Source organism: Gallus gallus, chromosome 2 (genome assembly GCF_016699485.2).
Source record: "Gallus gallus isolate bGalGal1 chromosome 2, bGalGal1.mat.broiler.GRCg7b, whole genome shotgun sequence".
Lineage (NCBI taxonomy): Eukaryota > Metazoa > Chordata > Aves > Galliformes > Phasianidae > Gallus > Gallus gallus.
This window is the reverse complement of record NC_052533.1, coordinates 78,032,565-78,050,566: the sequence shown is the minus strand read 5'-3', so window position 1 is coordinate 78,050,566 and position 18,002 is coordinate 78,032,565. Positions and strand designations below refer to the sequence as shown.

General features: G+C 45.4%; 1 protein-coding gene across 2 annotated transcripts; it reads right to left on the bottom strand.

The window, feature by feature from the left end:
- Window positions 1-3,002: 3,002 nt before the first annotated feature.
- On the bottom strand, window positions 3,003-14,573 carry SBK2 (SH3 domain binding kinase family member 2). Of its 2 annotated transcripts, none has more exons than XM_040695728.1 (4): window positions 14,325-14,573; window positions 7,075-7,282; window positions 6,100-6,302; window positions 3,003-5,842 (listed from the first exon to the last, which is right to left on the bottom strand). In XM_040695728.1, exons 1-4 carry the CDS (start codon window positions 14,556-14,558, stop codon window positions 5,273-5,275), a joined length of 1,215 nt encoding a protein of 404 aa, XP_040551662.1. In that variant the 5' UTR covers window positions 14,559-14,573; the 3' UTR covers window positions 3,003-5,272. The 2 variants fall into 2 exon arrangements, with proteins under 2 accessions (XP_040551662.1, XP_419014.4); XM_419014.6 differs by having other exon boundaries at window positions 7,075-7,264.
- Window positions 14,574-18,002: the final 3,429 nt, after the last annotated feature.

Sequence of the window (18,002 nt, the reverse complement as noted above, 5' to 3'; positions counted from 1 at the left end):
GGATGAAAGGTAACAAATCCTCACCATCTCTATCCTCCAGTTATTGTCTCTTTCCACTCCTGTGCTCAGAAGGACACTTGCTCAGAACAGAGTCTTAATTTTTTCTGTTTGATTGATTGTGTTTATCAAAGCTCTGGCCTGTTTTGCCTTTGAGGTGAATGTCAAAAGTCAAGAAAAAGCAATGAAGGAGGAGGCAGCAATGGGCAATATGTAGTCTCGTATTTGCCCTGTTATATTTCCTGGCTTGCTATGCTTTCCTGCAATAATTTTTGGGCTCTGTTGCTTATTTCTTTGACACTCTCAACACCTGTTATCACAGGAGGGTCAGGTAGGAGCCTTGTTCAGAAGACAATACTACAAGAGAAGTCTGAGGAATACAGAGGATTTGTCTTTCTCTAACTTTCCTGAGAAACTTAAGGCACAGTCTTCGCAATGATTCAAGTGGGAAGAGATGGAACTAACAGAGTGTCAGACTTGACGTGGAAGATGGTAGAAGGAAGATTATATGCTGCAAGCTTCTAGGAATGAGCACAGAAGCTTAAGTGGAGAGATCCTGAAAGCTGGACCTGTGTTCTGCCTATTGTCACGGGGTCAGTCAGCCTAATAGCATGACTTTCCTCAGTTTTCCTGTAGAAGGGAGAGATGGCACTGACCACAACATCCAACTGTACCGACCACATGTTCTCTAGAGAGCCATAGGATGCATGCACTAGGACATCAGGGGCTGTGTTCACACCTCTTGTTCTGCAGTTGTTGCATTCAGAATTCACACAGTGCAGTGAGCTCTGTAACTGACCAATTTACCTCTTCATTCCATCTCAGAGAGGAGTGAAGTACCACATCTTTCCTTCCCCTTTGCAGTCACCTGATGCCTCTTGGGGGACGACACCAGATCTGCCCCATACCTTGTGCCTACATTAACTGAAGTCTTGCCCTTTTACTGCACCAGGCACTCAGCCAGCCTGCTTGCAGCAAGCGGCAGAGCGTGCAAAGGGCCAGCGTGTTTGCACGCAGCTCCATTCTATTTGGCCTCTCCCAGCAGCTGCTGCGGGGGTGATGGGGACAGCAGATCTTTTTTCAGACCCCCCGTGTGGATAGGCTTCAACAGGTCTGCCTATTCATTGATTTAAGAAATCCAGCTACAATTATGGGTGAGCCACTGATAAAAGCACCCAGGCTGGGCACTTGGATCCAGGCATGTCTTTGGCCACAGTGCTGGCTGCTGCTCTTGCTTCATTGTGACTCTATCTGCACCACCATCAAGAGCTTGGTGCAGTCACAGCACTGATTTCATCACTAAGTTGTATACTGCACAACTTTCTGGCAGCAGAAACACCTTCCACCAAAATTTCAGGACTATAACAGAGTAGATAGGCATACAATCCTGGTCATTGCTGCTGGTCACTGCCAACAGTATTTGTCAGATTGTCCATCAGGCAGAACCAGGACTTTGATCCTCATCAACATAATGGGCTCCTGCAAAAAACAGCCTTGGCACTGATGGAACTGGGCAGCTCGACCTGTTGCCCAAAGATGTCAGTGTTTCACCACTTCAAGATTGCTTTAACTTGCAATAAACTTTACGCCTTTGTGCAATAAACTCACTCTTTTCTCTCATCCTTTTTCACCAAGCCAGTTTTTCAACTTGCTTCCAGGTCTGCTGAGACCTCTGCCTGCAATGCCAAGCAGATCCAAAGCAGAGACACTGGAAGCCCCACATATCTACAAACACAACTCTGAATGTTCTTGGCATGAAAAATGTTGCAGAATCACAGAGTGGTTGACACTGGACAGAACCTCTGGAGATTGCCTCCTGTTCAAGTAGGACCATCTAGGCCGACCAGCACCTTGTCCAGTCAGCTTCTGAATGTCTTCAAAGATGGAGACATTCTCTGTTCCAGCTTGACTGCCCTCACTATCAAGACATTTTTGTTTCTGTTTAAATAGATTTTCCCATATTTCAATTTATGAGCATTTCCTCCTATCTTGTCACACAGTACCTCCAAGAAGATTCTGACAATGTCTTTTCTACACCCTCCTATTGGACATTTATACATACTGATCAAATCCACTCTGGATCTGGACCTTCTCTTCTCCAAGCTGAACAGTCTCAGTTCTCTTGGTGTGTCCTTGTATGACAGCTTCTTCCAATTGGTGAGAATACTCACCATTACAATGCTGTGTTTGAACACTGTCAGCTCCAGCTCTCATGGTTGCTCTTGGACCTTTCTCAAACTAAAATAGCTCATTAATAGCAGATGTTTTCTTTCCAATATTCTATATCATACCCAAAGCACCTTACAGTCTTCCAATTTTTGGTAGATCAGTTCATTGTTTTCTTTAAGAATGCCTTCTTACAGCTTCAAGCAATGGTCCCACTATGGTTCTTCGCTAAACTCTCTCTCCAGTTTCCACTTTGCATGCAAATGGTACCATCTCCAGAACTGCCCTGCAAGGCATCAAAGCCTGATCACTTGCTCCTACTTTCTGCACTCCTATTTAGGCCAGCAGGAATCTTGCTAGCTATCTTTTTTGGAAATTTGACCACCTTGTGTGTCTGCAACCCGTTCAGCCCTGCAAGGGAACCATCAGTGTTTTTGGCAGAATACCACAATGAGAACTCACACAGTCATATGTTTCATCTAGGTATTGCAAAGATTTTTGTGTGCTTTTCAGGAATCCTTGAACAAGAATGATTTTTATTCCTATATGCTCCTACCTGAATACATTTCTTCTATCTGCAAGATAATGCACTTTGTTTGAATACACCCATCTCACAAAGTTATACAGAACTCTTTGAGTGGTCTATTACTGTCACTGTTTATCAGTCTATTTGGTTTTGTGTTATTTGCAGGTTTTTATTTGAAGTGGTTTTGTATATAACTTCAAATCGCTGGTGGAAGTATTGATACTTTCCATTCTACTACTGATCCCTGCAGAAAACAACCAAAATAATCAAAGACCATTCCCAATTATTTCTTCTCTAAATTGCAAGTTCTCAATTCTCTTAAAATACTTTATTGACTTTGCATAATGTATTGTTTTAACCAATACAATGTACTACAATTTTATTTATATCAGTAAGTCATGCCTCACAAAATTTTGTACCATAAGGCTATGGATTTACTTTATCAATCACGACTTAATCAAACAAGATATTCAGGTAGAACATCAAGGGTTGCAGTCCACAAAATGATGTTCCTGATCTTTAATTCTCTATCAATAAGCACCTCTATTAGATTTTGCATTGTTTTTATACTGGATAGGCATCAGCTACCTGGCCTGTAGATCCCTTAGTCTTAGAAAGGGTAGGATGCTAGGTAACACATCTTTAGAAGTTATATAATCACTGAAGATGAAAACTGAGGTGAAGACATTTCCTACAACAGCACTGTGACTTGAGCTGGAAAGGATTACCAGCAGCAATTGCCTGGGGAAAGAGATAGGAAACTAAGAAGAGCTTCTAACTCCTAATTCTCTTCTTGCTGTCTTTTTCCAAGATTAAAATGTATACCTACAAAGACATTCGGAGATTAGGAGAGGGGTGTTGTTGGGGATGGGGAGTGATTGAAGAGATTATAAGAAATGGGAGAAGGAAAGTCTTCTTGAGGGAAAGGTGGGCATCAAAAGATCATAGATGATGTTGTCTTAGGACCTGAAAGCCAAACAAGGGAGGTATTCTTGGGCTGGCATTGGAAGTTGTTCCTTGGGTCTGAAGGACTCAGGACGGGAGGAAAGATGAAGCGGTAGCAGATGCTGGTACAGAGGGGGTCTGACTTTGTGAGGAGGGAGAGATCCAAGTGAAGGAGGGTTAGGATTGAGAGCAAGGCAGCAGTGAAAACAGTTGGGAGGTATCTTCAGGATTGTTCGTATGGATACATTAATATGCCCTGCTACAGCTCCTCTGTTATCCTTCCCCAGTGAAACCCAGACCAGCCATCCTCATAGCACTACTGTTTTCTCAGTTGAATCACAAATCAAGATGTTCATGGCAGTGAGCTTCCCTTTCCAATTGCACTTAGGCCACTCATGGAGGGAGAGGGGTGAATCATGCTTCATCAAGGATGACAATGTTTACAAAAGGATGTTTTCCTGAATAAAAGGAACTAGAGGAGGAGACTAGTGAACTAAAACTGTGACTCCAGCTGTTAACAACCCACTGTCACCTGCTCCTCAGTGGAAGGAAATGAGAAGAAATACATAAAGACATGGCTTGTGGTTCCTTGTATCTCTCTCCTGTTCACAAGGGAGGTCTTTCAGAGAGAAAATCCTACAGAGCAACCTATGTGTTTGGTATTAAGAAACCTTACAAGAAGAAAATAAAGTAGAAAAGAGAATACCAAGCAGTTGCAACCACTGTAGAATTAACAAATGTCTTCAGAGACAGTGAGAAGAGTAGTCAGCAAAGAAACACATTAGAGATAAAATGTATGTCCAACTCTGTTGACAGGAAAATCCCCGAACAGTTAATGCAAGAATGCATGATAGAGACAAGGTGCAGATCTGTAGTGTTACAGTCCTCACTCACGCCTAGCACCTATCCACCCTTTTCCTCTGCTCACTTCCTTGCAGCACCTTGTGAACATCCTTCTATGTCTACTTGCTACTAATAGTCCTTCAGCCAGTACTTGAACACCCTGCCACAGTGGCTCCCACCATCTTCTCAGCATCATCATCAGTCCTCAGATATCATATGCAGTGATATGCTGAGGGCTCCCACCACCTCCACCTCACACACCTGAAGCCACCCCTCAAGGGCCCTGGTGGAGTCAGACGGCGCCTGCCTCTGGCAGGTTGTCCTTAGATGGCCACTGGCATTGTCATACCTATGCTCTCCCACAGCAAACAGACCCCCTACAGACATTTTATTACAAGAGAAGAAGAGCCACACATGGAAACAAAGAAGTAGATATCTGCTCTATTTCAAGGGTAAGGCAGGTGTTGTATCCCTAGAAACTACCTTGGAGTGGCCAGTGGCCAGGATACAAGTTGGTGCTTCACACATGAACTGTCATCTGTGAGAGAAAGGAGACGTTTTCAAGTCCCAAGGAAGCACGAGGAGGTGGCAATGGGCAATGCTGAGCCCAGAGTGAGGACCATCTTGGGAAAGGAGCTTTGTTCCATGATGGTAGGGATAGTGTTGTGGAGAAGTTGATCTCTGGGTTACCATGGCACCTCACAGCCATACTGCTGGAGGCCTACTATGATGCCCTCAGCCTCAAAGCTCCTTGCAGGGTGAGACCTGACTTCCCTCCCCTGTGGGGAGCAGGCTCTAGGGCTTCACAGCAGCCTTCTCACCGTGCCCCTCATCTTGACGCCAAGGGCAGTCGACATAGCGCAGAGCCCCGCCAACAGGACCACGCTTGGCAGGATCCAGTGCCAGCAGGCTCCTCAACATGAGAGCAGCCTCAGCTGTCAGGCGCTTCCAGTGGCGAGGCAGGTTCTCTTCCAGGCCCGTTTCCTGCCACAGCATGAAATCCTCAAAGAAGGGGTCATTGGGCAGGCTTTGCTCCCAAGGGAAATAGCCAGTCAGCAAGCAGAACAACAGCACACCAAAGGCCCAGGCATCCATGCTGGCATCTATGGGCACCCCCTGGGCATCAGTGGTGTTGCTTAGTTCAGGGGCGGTGTAGGGGATTACCCCAGCCACCAGTTTGAGCTTGGTACCCTTGGGCCGTGTAAGCCCAAAATCAGTCAGTTTGATGCGCCGGCACTCAGGGTCAAAAAGCAGCACATTCTCAGGCTTGACATCACGATACACAAGCCCCCGGCTGTGGATGAACTCCAGAGCACTCACAAGCTGCTTGGCACAGTGCTTGGCAGCTGGTTCAGGGATCCCATCCTACAGAGGGAGAAAGATAAACAATGTTGCACTTGCATGGCACCTAGTCAGTCCTACCAAGGTGGTGGGCTTTCCTTTTTGCTCTCCATTAGGGAATGTCTTTGAGTTTCTATTCTTGCAAGCTTGAATCTTGTTCAAAGCTGTAGATCTCAGAAGTGGAAGACCCACATCCCATTGACTTTCTCTCTCTGCCCCAGCCACTCTGCAGAGGCCAAACACTGCAGTCCCAATTCCCATGCCTTTGTAGCAGCACTCACCCTGGGTTTGATGATAGATATGAGGTCTTTGTGCATTGCTGGTTCATAGAGGAAACCATAGTATTGACTGGATTCGATTGCAATTCCAAACATGCCAATGATAGCAGGGTGGGTGGCAAGGGAGAGTGCCACACAGTACTCATACAGGAAGGTGTGCAGCTTGGTACTGGCTTTGGGCAGCAGCTTGAGAGCCATAGGAGTTCCTGGGGATGGGAAGAATGAGTTAGATCCCCCCTGAAAGTCACTCACACCAAAACTAGACAGAGAGAGCACTGGGCAGAAATGGGTCTGGAAACTCATAGGAGCCACAGGGGTCTCTGGCCAAAAGTTCTATAGGGAAGTATGCCATATTAGGACCAGATATGAAAACAGACACTGCTGCTCATGTGAGTTTTGAGCTATTCAGTTCATGCCATAGGAACACTGCGTAGGGGAAGAGAAATTCAGGCTACATGAGTTCATCAGTTTGTCCTGAGACTCCTGGAGATGAGTACTCTCAATGCTCTGAGGGCATTCATAGGCCTTAATGGCCTTGGCCAGTGCCACCTTAGACCTACACCCACACCATGGTGGTCCATGGGCCCAGAAGACCAACTTAAACTCAAGCCCAGGGCTTCATTCCCTGCCTATGCTGTGTCGTTGGGGTGCTGGTTTTCAGCTGTATGATATCCATGTGTATGCATGGCCATGAGCCCTGCTGGTCCTGACTGGGTGGACTGACTTCCCAGCTTGATCTTGGACTTACGTCATCATCACAGTCTTGCCTGTTGCTCTGGGCTGTCCCCTCATCGTCACCTACCCCCTGGCTGGGTGCAATGGGAAGGTCCCTGGCTGGAAGGCCCCTGCTCTGCTGGTTCCCTTGGGAATCCCCTGACACCCCTGGCACCAAACACCCAAGCCCCATCAGCCCACACATGTGGGCAAGTGGAGAGGAGACCAAGCACAACAGCTTATAGGGTGCAGCCAGTTCCTTACCTCTCTGCCTGTGGGTCACTAGCATCACATGGCCATACTTGCCCCTGCCCAGCTCCCGAATAACCTCATAGTGCTCAGCCACCTCAGTGCGCACCAGGCTCTGAGCTGTGATCTCCAGGAGCTCCTCTAGCATGGTTGGTGCTGCTGTCGGTGCCACTGCCACAGCTGAGTTCTCAGCCATTGCTGAGCTCTGCAGAAACACCAAAGCCTGAGTCAGAAACAGAACAACATGCACAGAGCAAAAATGGATCAGACGTGCCACAAACTATACCATGGCAAGGGATATTTCTGCTACATGGATTCTGAGTACTCTCTTGTCTGTGCTAGGGTTGAGTTGGTGTTTTATTAGTGTGCATTTCTAGGCAAAGGCTGTCGCCATATGGAAGGTCCACGTACTGAAGGAACTTCTAATCCTTTCTGGCGTCCAGCCAAATGCTCATATCTCACTAATTGTAGGCCTGAGTCCTCTCATTTCAAATATTTGACCTGTCTTGCTGTATCCGTACTGGATACTGGCTTTCCAGGCTTCTTTTTATTCTACTCCATGACGTTCATCAGCAAGTAAAACATCAACAGCATCCCAGACTGTGAAGCAAGACCCAGCTCTCCTGCCCTCCTCAGCCTACTGCAGACACCGCATCTCTCTACACAGAGCCCCAGCCCTTGTGTGTACTGAAGAAAATCTTTAAGGTAGTAGCACCGATGGACTTGCCCTAGACAGGCACAGCTAGCCCATGACAAAAAGACAATGATCAGTCACATGAGGTGCACTGCGTGCACTGAGCAGGTAAAGGGATCTCAGTAACTCATGTGTCTTTTGACGTTCCTGACCTAAACTTGGACATCAGTGCCAGTTTGTGCCAGAACCAGATGGTTCAGACTCATCTCAGAGAAATACGTTTTTTTTTCTTTTTTTCTTTTTCTTTTTCTTTTCTTCTCCTGTGCCCCTAGCTTACTACAAGGCAACATTTTAAAGTATCAATGGCAACTTTGATATGCCCCAGTCTATACCCTGTTCTGAAAATGGAGACTCAGCCATCCTGGTCCTGGGAAACCCTCCTAGTTTCAGGACAAGGTCACAGAACCACAGAACCCCAGGATTTCTGAGGTCAGAAGGGAGCTCTGCAGATCATTGAGTGCAACCTTCTGCTCAGAACAAGGTCAATAAGAGCAGGTTCATCGGGGCTGCATTCAGGTGGGTTTTGAATATCTCCAAAGATGGAGATACCCCAACTGCTGGGCAACTTGTCCTGTTGTTCAATCACTTTTATGGTTAAAAAGTTTCTCCTTATGCTCATATAGGAATTCTGAGTTTGTTTGTGCCCACTGCTTCTTGTCCTATCACACAGTACCACTGATAAGACTCTAGATGTATCTTTTTAATATGCTTCCATAAGGTAAGAAAATCCCTTCAAAGACAAACCTTGCCAGTTCCCTGAGTATCTCTTTGTATGAAAGATGCTCCAGCTCCTTAATAACCTTTGCGGCCCTTTGACAGACTTTTTCCAGTACATCCATGTCCCTTTTTTGCTGGGCAGCCCAGAATTGGACCTAACCTTCTGATGTGACCTCACCAGTGCTACACAGGGGAGAATCACAGAATCATAGAATTTCTCAGGTTGGAAAAAACCTTAAAGATCATCAAGTCCAACCATGACCTAACCATACTACCCTAACTCTAACAACCCTCCGCTAAATCATGTCCCTGAGCACCGCATCCAAATGGTTTTTAAACACATCCAGGAATGGTGAGTCAATCACCTCCCTGGGGAGCCTATTCCAGTGCTTAACAACCCTTTCTGTAAAGAAGCTTTTCCTGATATCCAACCTCCCCTGGGAAGGATCACTCCTCTGGAGCTGCTGGTAACACTCCACCTACCGTAGCCCAGAGAGCAACACAGAGCCTGAAGGCTGCAGCATTCTTGGACCTCTTACTGCGTAGCGAGAGAGAGATGAGGTGTAAAACCATAAACACAAAATCTCTTTCCATGTAACATTCTGACTGACATGAAACCTTTAAGGAAGGGAGTAGGATCTCAAGTTGTTATGAAGGCTGATGGCGTCCTGGGAATATGAGTGGGAGTAAAAAGAATGTAGCATTTTCTCTTAGGTTTTACATTGTTCTACCTGCAACCAGAGCTTATTGCAGTTTCTTCAACTTCCAGCCCACAGTGCTGCTGAATCTGCTCATCTGTAGAGTCTAGTAATGTAGCAACAGAATTATTTAAGAGAAAAGCCTGGATTTCTTACAGGAGCATAGAACTGCCTGTGGGACAGTTCCCCTTCACTTCCCTTCCCTTCTCACCTAGATTGTATTGTTAAATGCAACTCATAAGTACCAAGTAATTAGCCCTACATTTCTGAAAAGGTTTTGACTCAGTGAGAGTGCCAACAGCAACCAAAGTTAGCACGGTCCATGGGGAATTCAACATCGAACAAGTGTGTGCATGGGAGGGGATAAATGAAGGGTGGGGAGACACAGTGAAAGTCATTCTGGAAAATATTTTAGAGATTTTGCTTTGATGTCCTCCTGTTTGCTGTTCAGTCACCATAGCCTGCAAAACTGCATACAGCAAAGGCATTGCAGAACCTGTCCATGTATCCACCTTGAAACTGACACTTTCAAACTGGTGTTGTCATATTTAGGCATTAAAAGGAATATCTGAGACAGCATTTTAAAGAGTCCTATCTAGGAATATAGAGAAAAAAAAATAAAATGTAATAGACCTTTAAAGCACATAGACCTCCCTGTGATATTAGATAAGCTAATGTCACACTAACTAGGGAATGGAGCAAGGGGAAAGATATCAGCTTGCCTCGTTAGATTTATATTTCTGATAAAGCATAAGAAGATTTCTTCTGATGACAGTATTTCTCCTATATCAAATTCATGGTCTTATACAACTTCTTGTCAGCAAATGGTTCACAATCTTCTCAGATAACTTAATTTCTCAAACTTGACTTAGATAAAATTTCTTCCCCTGTAGGCTGGCCACCTGTTAGCACTATCTGATCCAAAGGCTGGAATCTTATCATTGCATCTACTTGATGAATCATTCAATAGTGATATAATTTTCAAACACCTATATATTAATTAATCCATTTTTATTAGCATCAAATTATTTAATGTATGATTCATCTATTCTACTAATTATACATTTTTCTCATATTCACCATGCCATATCTTGTTCTTGTAAGTGAGAGGATATGCTTCTCTGTATATTCTTCATTCTCACTCCAGCTCTCAAAGTCAACATTTTTCAGTTTGTAAACTCTTCAGATACAAAGCAAAGAATCAGTGAAGTAGCCAGCAAGGAAAAGCAGATCAGCCACAGAATATGGCTAAAATTGTCTTTAGGGACAATGGCAATCCTATCCATCTGATCAGGATTCCTTATAAAGGAAGCGCCAACTGCAGTCACTACAGAACAGTTTGCAGGATTTGGCCATTGCTATCCTTGAGGTACCACTGGCATGAGTTTGACATTTCACTAGGAAGTTAAGTGTGGGCTACATTTGGGCCACCAATGAGTACAGTGTGCCTGGGTGCTAGAAGGTAACCACTGTTACCTTCTAGAGTGCTGTTTGCCCTTTGCTGAGTGACCAGATTTGGACAGGAGGCCTTCAGGGCACTGGCCAAGATACAGTCACCATTTGGCTGGGGTATACTGAAGGCAGCAGGCAGAGCCCTTTTCAAAACTGTTCTTTCCTCCACTATCCTTCCCATGCTTCAGATCTGTTTTACCACGTTCAGGTGGAATTCCTTGTTTTAGTTTGTGCATGTCATCTCTTGTCCTGTAAATGGGCTGATGAGAAGATCCTGGACCCATCTTCACACTGCCTCCCATTAGGTGTTTGTATAACTCCGAGACTTCTCTTTTCTGATCAGAAGAGTCTCAGCTTTCTCAGTTTCTCCTCATATAAAAAATCCTCCATTATAAATTTCCCTGAGCATCTGGTATGTTGGGATCATTTTCTAGTCCAACCTTCTACAGAGCATTAATCCATACCAAATAAACAACAGCATTTGGGGCACCTCCATCGTGCATGATCCAAAAGCAAACTGTGTGTTGAGTGTGTTATGTATTTATATGATATACTAATTTGAATTTACCTGCCTGATGCTGCTATCTAGAGAAAAGTTTTCTAGTGTCTTTCCTTCTGACCACTGCAGGGTTTAGAGACACTGTGCTCAGATATGGATACAGTCTATGAAGACATATATTTAATCTACTTAGACTGAGTAAAAGCAGCAGGGCACAGCCTGAAACTCAGCCCGCATATTTAACCAACACCATACATGGGCTTTACAAACCATCTGGTACACTGTGCTTCTGCAGTGTCTACAGCAGTTAGTTTAAAAACAGGGAGAATGTTAGCTGAAATTGTAGTCGCACTGTACTTTCAGTAAGCAGATCAGATCAAGACACCTTTAAGTCTTTCTATTCGTTAACCATCTTCCAACAACTTTCTGTCCAGCTCTCAAAAGGAGACCTTTTCTCCAGCTCCCAGATCCATTTTACAGCTCTTCTTCTGTGGGAATGCTTCCTGTCAAACACTGAGCCAAAATTACCTTCTGTCTCTTTCTGTGACCCCCAGACATCTTTCAGCAGGAACAATGCACAGAGAGTTGCACCACCTTATACATCCATTATGACTCCACTGCTTTTCCACATTACCCTCCTGCAGGGGAATAGCTCTACTTCCTCTTCACATCCCTTTCAGAATATTGCCTCCTTTGTTTCTACCTGGACAATTTCTCCTGCCCACAAGTAAAGCTGTTTTAGAACTCAGTTATCAAGTAATGTATATCACTTGTTGTCTCTCTTATCAAACCATCACATTAATTTCTGTTTCAGGGTTGCGTGAGGAACTGACCTGCAAGGATTTTTCCATTAACCACTAAATCCTTGGTGAATGTCCTGAACCATTCTCAGCCTTGTGGGTTTTTTTTTTGTATGGCACCTGCTAGAAATATCCCACCCAGTGAATGTTCTCTAAAAAATATCTCCACAAATTCATTCTGGCATTGATCAAAATCAACAAGCCACAAAGTTTTCAATGGATTTAAGAATAAGCAAACTTGCAAGACTCAGTATAATGGAAACTATCATGTTTTATTATTGTTGTCATGTTACACATTTCATTAAATTTTGACTCCATTATGTTAATGTTACCTTTGACAATGATCTTGAAAAAGCACTGAAATCATCAGAAAATGTTTGCAAATAACGCAAAAATGGAGCTAGATAAATAATGGGTTGCTTGATAAAACGCACGTGCATGCACATGTAAAAAGTGTTACAAATTACCAAAGCAGACAGAAGTTCAGTCTGGTATTGAGGGACAAAAAAAATGTTAGATGTCATGGTTATCAGATTAATCTAAGCTCTCTGTGCCACTTTTTCAATAAAGTGAATGCCGTGTAAACTCAGAAATGTAGATCTGGTATGCCCTCACTTCCTTTGTAGGCCTTAATGTGTTGGAAGATATAGAACTGCCTTAGATATAGACTGCAGCGATACAGATATACACCTGAATGATACAGGGACAAGCATAAGAGATTAATGACTATGACTTACTGATGTTACAGATTCAATCTTAGCATTCAATTTGCTGAAGAGAATGTCCTGAGAGAATCAGAAGCATGAAATGTCAGCAATGAGTTATAAACTAGAATTTGCCAGATGCCAATTTAAAAATTAAGCTTCACTCTAAACAACAACAACAAAAAAAAGCAAAAGCAACCATCCAATCAACCAAACAAACAAAATCCAACCAAAACCAGATATAACCATTCAACTTGTATTACTTCTAATAAAAGAAGATATCTGTTGTGAGATAATATGCCTCTTACGCTGAACTCTGTTTCTGCTAGGTTTCCACGTGTATACTCCTTCAGACAGTCTGAAACTTAATCTCTGAAAATAAGCTGAGTTAGGAAAGCTGTATTTCTAAAGAGCTGGCCACCTGCTAGTGACTTCTGTGCTGAAATTGAGAATATTGTGCACCACCGGACTTGTGTTTTCATTAGAAATGCATTCCTCCAGTTTGCTCTGCTTTGTATTACTATTAATCTCCTTTTCTTATGGTGATTTTTGGAATGTCAAAAATCTACTAATGTGAAAGCCTGGTTTCCCTAGGATAAATTTCCCAAACAATTTTGGAGAATGGCTGATGTCTGAAGGTCAACAGAATTAGTGATTGGATGCTATCTTTTTAATGTTATTGATGAGACCATAACTCATCAAACTACCACTGTTGACCACAGTCTGATGGAAAAAGGATCAGAGAAGAACCGTGGGAAGAACCATGAGAATTCTGAAAGTGCTGACAGTTGCAGGGGAAATTTCCAGGGCAGTTAGGTTTTTTTAGCTTATTAGATAGCGAGAAAGTGACTTTATCTTCTGCATGTACCTTCACTGGTACTAGAAATTCACTGGAGAGGCTCTCCCGCTAATTCAAGGCATTACAACAAGAACCAATAGCTGAAGATGAAATGAGGTGGTTTTAGACCTCAAGTGTGGTGCACATTTTATGAAGAAGGCCATTTACCCTTAAAAACCCCATGAAGGATTATGCAAGAATATCCCTGTATGTTCAGGACTTCTAACCCAAGAATATTTGCTTTTTTTTTCCCTAAAAGCTACCCTCAAGTGCAGACTGTGGATACAGGCAAGATATCGGAACGTATTATCGCGGTGGTTGTTTCTGGCCTTTTTACTGATAGATTTACGAGCTGCTTTCTAAAACAGGTCAGCAAGTTAGTGATTCATGTCACTGAGGAGAACTGCTGGCTGCCTCCTTCTCAGCACTGTGCAATGCTCTCCTCAGGAACAGACCCCCACCAGCCCCCCACAGACAGCCCTGGGAAGCCCTAAACCACAGCCACCTCAGTCAGAAATCGGCAGCGATCTCGCTGGGACCAAGCCACATCACGCTGTCTTCCCAACCAGCATGCCAGTAGCACAGCACTGTCGCACCAGACACAACCGCTGAGCAATCTCCCGTAAGTAGAGGAACATTTCGGGGCACAGCTGCCCCAAGAAGCTCACCACCAACCAGACCATGTTGAGCACCAAATGTCAGCAATGGGTGCGCTCCATGTTATGGCAGCACACAAAGCCAGAGACTGGTCTGTGAGGGGTGCCCAACTGTGCCCCTTTACCTGCCTGTCCAGTCTCCGCCATCCTACTATGATTGCAGCCTGCCTTCTCACACACCCTCTCCGTCTCCCCCAGGCCTCTCACCTTCTCCAGCAGTGCAGGGCAGACAGCCGTGGGCAGCCTCGCCTCCCCCTCCGCTGCCTCTGGGCTGGGACCAGGCTGTGCCGAGCAGCCGGAGGGGCTGCCAGGCGTTACAGGGCTGAGCGTGACGCTCCGCCCCTTCTTCAGCCTCTGGTCCAGGGGCACACCGCCCCGGGCTGAAGGTGACCTCTCCGTGGGAGGAGAAGAGGGGCGCTGGGGAGGAAAGGGGTTATCCATCCACCCAGCTCATGGACAGGGAGGTGTCACAGGGATTGAGGTGGAGCTGTTGTTTCTGCTCAAGTCAGACCATCACGAGCCCCTGGGATCCTTCAGCAGATCCACCCTTTGCAGACCTTCCCTCCAGCTTCAGCTGTCCCTACAGTTGAACAAGCAAAGCTGCTCTGGGGCCATGCCAAGTCACAGTACAGCCCTCGCAGCAGGGCTGAGGACCACTAAGGGCGGCCAGCACTTTCTTTTGGCCACCAGAGGGGGAGAAGAAATTTTGGTCACAGCTACCTATGTCAGTGAGCAACAGAGTCTAGACTGTAACCAGTTTAGGACCACATCATGGGGTTTGTGACACAGGCTCCTCACACAGACCAGTACTACAGAGAGTTACAGAGAAAGTGAAATTATTAATGGTAACTACGATGGCTTGTAGGAGTTCCATCTATGCTCAGTTCTTCCACCTAGCTGATGTGGAACTATAGACTATCCTGAGTTGGAAGGGAATCACAGGAACCTTGAATCCAACTCCTGGCCACACATCAGGACTGACCAAAATCCAAACCCTCTGTCTGAGAATGTTGCTTAAATACTCGTTGAACTCCTGCACTTGGGGCCTGTTTCACATCCATTGCCCTCTGATGCAGACCCTTTCCCTAACCCCAACCCACCCCTCCCCTGACACAGCTCCATGCCATTCCCTCAGGCCCTGTCTCTGTCACAGAGAGCAGAGCTCAGCGCTGCCTCTCTGCTCCCTGTGAGGAGCTGCAGCTGCCATGAGGCCTCCCCTCAGCTCCTCTGCTCTGGGTTGAACAGAGCAAGGGACCTCAGCCATTCCTCATACCTCCTGCCCTCTAAACAGTTCACCATCATCATAGCCCTCCTTTGGGTGCTCTCTAATAGTTTTATATCCTTCCTATACTGTGGCACCCATCCTGCGTGCAGTGCTGGAGGTGAGGCCGCACAGCGCAGAGCAGAGCAGACAACCCCTCCCCTCACCCACTGGCAGTGCTGGTCCTGGTGCAACCCAGGGTACTGTTGGCCTTTTGTGCTGCCAGGGCAAACTGCTGCCTCACATTCAGCTTACTGCCAGTCAGAACCCCCAGAGCCCTGTCTGCAGGGCTGATCTCCAACCTCAAGGTTCTCTTTCTTCTACTTGAGCAAGGACAGGAAAGAAACTCCTGTGCACATGGACACCATGCATGTCTTAGATACCAGCTGCAGAGCACAGAGCTTTACTGTCTAGGAGATCCATCAGTTTGTGTATCTGCAGCAGTGATGAATGCAGCTGTGGCTGTGGCACAGGGGTGTCACAGTGCTGGCCTCCATGTTCCCTGGAGCTGGGACCGTGTAAGGGACCTGCAAGGCGTAAGCTGCCCCAGTGAGCCTCCATACCCACTGTGGGGACACAGTGTAGTGAAGAAAGCAAAAAAAGGGCAGAGATGAAAGATGAAGTCTAACAGAGGAGAGCAATGTGGCCTCTGTAACAATAGAACCCTTGAGTCACCAGCACAGGGCCGAATCTTATGTCTGTGTTCTGAAGGGAGGGTAAGGCTTATCCCTACAGGCTCTAGTTGGCTTATGGGCAGCAAGGTGAGATGCACTGGAATGTCATCACAGACTGATGAAGAGCCAGGCTGCTGTCACCTTGCTCTGATGGTGAAAGAAATCCAAGGGTAAGAGGAGTAGCATAGCCAGACTCCCAGCTGTCATCGTGCTTCTGGATTAGAAGTGGGAAATGATGCATGGCCTAAAGGTCTTGTGCCATTCAAGGCTGCCCCTTCACACTCAGGCTTTGAGGATGGTATAGTGACTGGAAAGGCCTTCAATGTTCCTACAGCCAGGAACATTACTGTTGGGCTGGTGAGAGTATATAAGAGAAGATTATCCAATGTCCAAGGATTCAGCTCTGGAATAAATGATAGTAAAACCACAGTTCCACAGGAACAAGGAATCTAGCTATGTGGGGAACAGAATAAGTGAGACCATTGACTCCAATTGAGATACAAGTCAGAAGTCAAACTGAAAAGTGTCTCTGAGGATTTGCTTGAAGACAGAGTTACAAGGAAAAGCTGAAAAAAGAACTCATCTGCACAATCCTCAGAAAACAAACAAACAAACAAACAAAAACAGTGGAAGTGAATGAAAGAGGAAATATGGAAGAAGGAAGGATTCACAAATGGGTTTTAATGGCTCTTCTGTTCAGATGGTTTAATATTTTTACTGCAAAAAATCCTTTATGATGTGTTTGTACTCTGTGATGCACACAGATATTGTGGTTAATCAATGTTGTCTGAAAACATTACAAAAATGCCTCCTTCTTCACCCCTGAATTGTTGGGTTTACCAGCATAGTAAATATTCTTTCCCTTGTATGCATGGCTCAGAATGGGCAGCATGCAGAGAAACAATGGAATATGAACATTCCCAAAAGCCAGATACGGCAACTAGAGTAACAAAGACGTAGTAGTGACTTTTTACTTGTTCCTCTCCGCTGGTGAAGATACCCTTTCACCCTCATCAGAATAGCAGCAGAACTTCAAAGTACACACTGTACACAACCTCAAAGTCTCAGGGCTGAATTCCTATCAGTGAGTACTCAGACAGCATCACTGCCCCTTCACAGATAACTCCACCAGGCTTCAGCAAGTATCAAAAGAACTACTGAGGGAACTGGCTGCTCCAATACATCACCAGCAGGATACTCAGTTTCTGTGGTATTGGCCCTAGTGTGAATGCTCCCTTTGTATTAGGTGGTGGGGTATGTACTCTCATGTCAGAGTTACCTGACCCCAAATGTTTCTTCAGTTCCCTTTCTGTACTATCAGAGGCACCAAGAGCACATAGAGTGGCAAAAGATTTGGTGACCATTTGAATCCAGAACAGAATTCTTTGGCACCACACTAGTATAGAGGCTTATCAGCAGGGCCACATGAGAGAGAAGACTGATAAATATGAACATCAAGCTCCTTATAACAGGACTGCTCTCTTTATGTTGAAGTTTACGGCAATAGCCAGATTGCCTAAACATATTCAAACTGACGATAAACCTTTTCACAGAACATCACTGATGGTAGCTTTCAAAACAACCACAGATTCTTCATTACCAGCATGCAGTTTTCTCACATCTTTTCAGAACCAGCTTAGCGCCTGATGCTGGAGTGTGAATAGCTCTTTGATTTTCCCCATTGCCTTCCTACATATTCTTCTATTAATAAATTTACAAGCTTCCAACTCCTCCACCCCTCCGGCCCAGTAGGCAGGCAGGTGTTACAAGGAGGGGGCTGCCTCCTGGACAGAAAGCTGGGGCCCTGAGCTCTCCTCGGCACATGCAGGGTGCTCAGAGTTGTCCACCAGCTGCACAGACCATTTGTGCTATGAGGTCATTCAGCGCTACCCCATCGCTGAGGAATCTGCTGGCCACCTTCCTGACAGCATAGCACAATGTCCCACCTCG